At 32.0% G+C, this 1,967-nt stretch overlaps 1 protein-coding gene across 2 annotated transcripts in view; it reads right to left on the reverse strand.

Moving 5' to 3' along the window:
* The window catches only part of LOC104732256 (cysteine--tRNA ligase 2, cytoplasmic-like), a 2,344-nt gene extending 1,918 nt beyond the window's left edge, over nt 1–426 (reverse strand). Inside the window, exons 1-2 of one of the 2 annotated variants that reach the window (XM_010451793.1) lie at nt 236–426; nt 96–155 (exon numbers count right to left, since the gene is read on the reverse strand). In XM_010451793.1, the coding sequence (XP_010450095.1) occupies nt 96–155; nt 236–420 (245 nt within the window). In that variant the 5' untranslated portion in view covers nt 421–426. Of the gene's footprint in view, nt 1–90; nt 156–235 lie in introns of both variants that reach the window. The other variant, XM_010451792.1, reaches the window with a different exon arrangement.

Consider the following 1,967-nt stretch of genomic DNA (forward strand, 5'->3'; position numbering starts at 1 on the left):
AAAAAAAAAAAAAAAAAAAAAAAAAAAACAGAGAATCACATTGTCCGAGGAGTATGTATGAAGAGGTCACGACACAAGAAAATCTCATACCTTAGTCATCAACATCTGTAAAATTCCGGACATAAGTAACTTCATAACCCAAGTGCCTCAAGTATCTGCATCAGAAACAGTACAATGTCGGATTCTAATTCTATATAGAAAGTTACGAAATATGAGGAAGAAAGACCAGACCTACCTGTAGAGGACGTCAAAGCAGACGCCAGCACGAGCGTGGCCCATATGACTGAAATCGTAGGCTGTAATCCCGCAGACATACATTCGGATCTTGCCCGGGTTGATGGGCTTCAGAACTTCCTTCTGTTGAGTCATCGTGTTGTACAACATCAACTCCGGCTTCTCGACCTCCATCTCCGACGACATACTAGAATTTTGTCAATAAGACAATAACCTACACGAGTCAAATAATCTTTTAAATACTTAAAATTTTCCATTTTCTTTTCTTTTTTCCTTTCTCTTTTTCTTTTTTCATATGTACAATTTCCATTAAAACTACACATATCATAATAATGATTTGAATAAATAACTAGTCTTATTATATAAAGTTTGATGCCAAAATTACTAATTAACAATATCTTGATACGTGTCAATTATACCATTCAGATGTTGACACATGTCAGTTCTAAAATTATTAATTTTTTAGAAAATAAAAATGTAAAAATTCAAAACCTACCATAAAAAGAAAAGATAATTATAAGGAAATTATATATATAAAAATTGGAAATTATAATATTGTTTACTTATTTGAATTTAATTTTACAAAAAAAATAATTACTTTTTATATAAGATAAAAAAATATGATTGTGAAAATTATACAACTAACTACTATTTCTAGAAAAATGTAAATACTCACATTTACATAAAGAAAGGGATTGTTGAAGTAAAAGATTTAAAATAAAAATAGATCGTTTCATATTTTTTTCACCAATCAAATAATTTATTTAAAACGACGGCTATTGTAACATATAAGATAGGAGTATGTAAGATTAACGTATGCGTTTTTGTAACTATAAAAATGTTAAAGTGAAGAGACATATAATATGTTATTTAATATGTTCATAATAACAATTTGTTGGTAGTAGTAAAGAATAATAAGTATATTTTAACAGTAAAATATATATGTGTGTACAAATACACTTCAAGTGGTAATGTAGATAGTAGTTTTGTACATGAATATATATTAGTGTATTATAGCAAAAAAAAAACAACTATTTTCTATAACTAAAAGTTTATCTCTTTACTTTTATACATTGTTTTTACTTACGAAAAGAATTAAATAAATAAATATTCTTTGTTAGATTTAATTTAATTTTAATAAATTTGAACTCATCTACAACTATTTTCTTAACTAAAAGTGTATTTGTTTACTTTTTTTTTCTTCATGCAAACAATACATTAATAGAAAATTCTTTGGTTAGTTGCCCAAGTCGGAGGGAAGAGGTTTACAAAAGAAACTTCAGAGATAAGAGAACGCGAAGCACGGACAAGACAATGCACCTTCGTATTTGACGCACGCGGGATCCAAGAGATGGAGAATAGTTGGAAGGACTCCAGCGAGTTGAACTCATCGAGCACGTTGGAGAAGGAAGGCCAATCTTTAAGGATCTGAATCATAGTGAGTAATCAACACAATCAGTCTCGAAATGTTGACAAGTGATCCCTATAGCACGTATCCGCTCCATGACCCAACACTTCTAACTTCTAACTTCGATGCAGGAGGAGGGGCTCCGTCTTAGAGACTTGGCCCCCAACACAAGGTTTGCTCCTCACCAACGCAACACCACCAGTCCAATCCTGAATGCACATTGGTTGCTTTCCAAGAACCATCAATCTGACAACGAGGTGAAGCTTGACATCCGAAGACGGAGATGGAGCTGACATGACCGCCATAAAAGGGAGTGCCTCTTCCC

Source organism: Camelina sativa, chromosome 12, assembly GCF_000633955.1.
Source record: "Camelina sativa cultivar DH55 chromosome 12, Cs, whole genome shotgun sequence".
In the NCBI taxonomy this organism is placed as follows: Eukaryota; Viridiplantae; Streptophyta; class Magnoliopsida; order Brassicales; family Brassicaceae; genus Camelina; species Camelina sativa.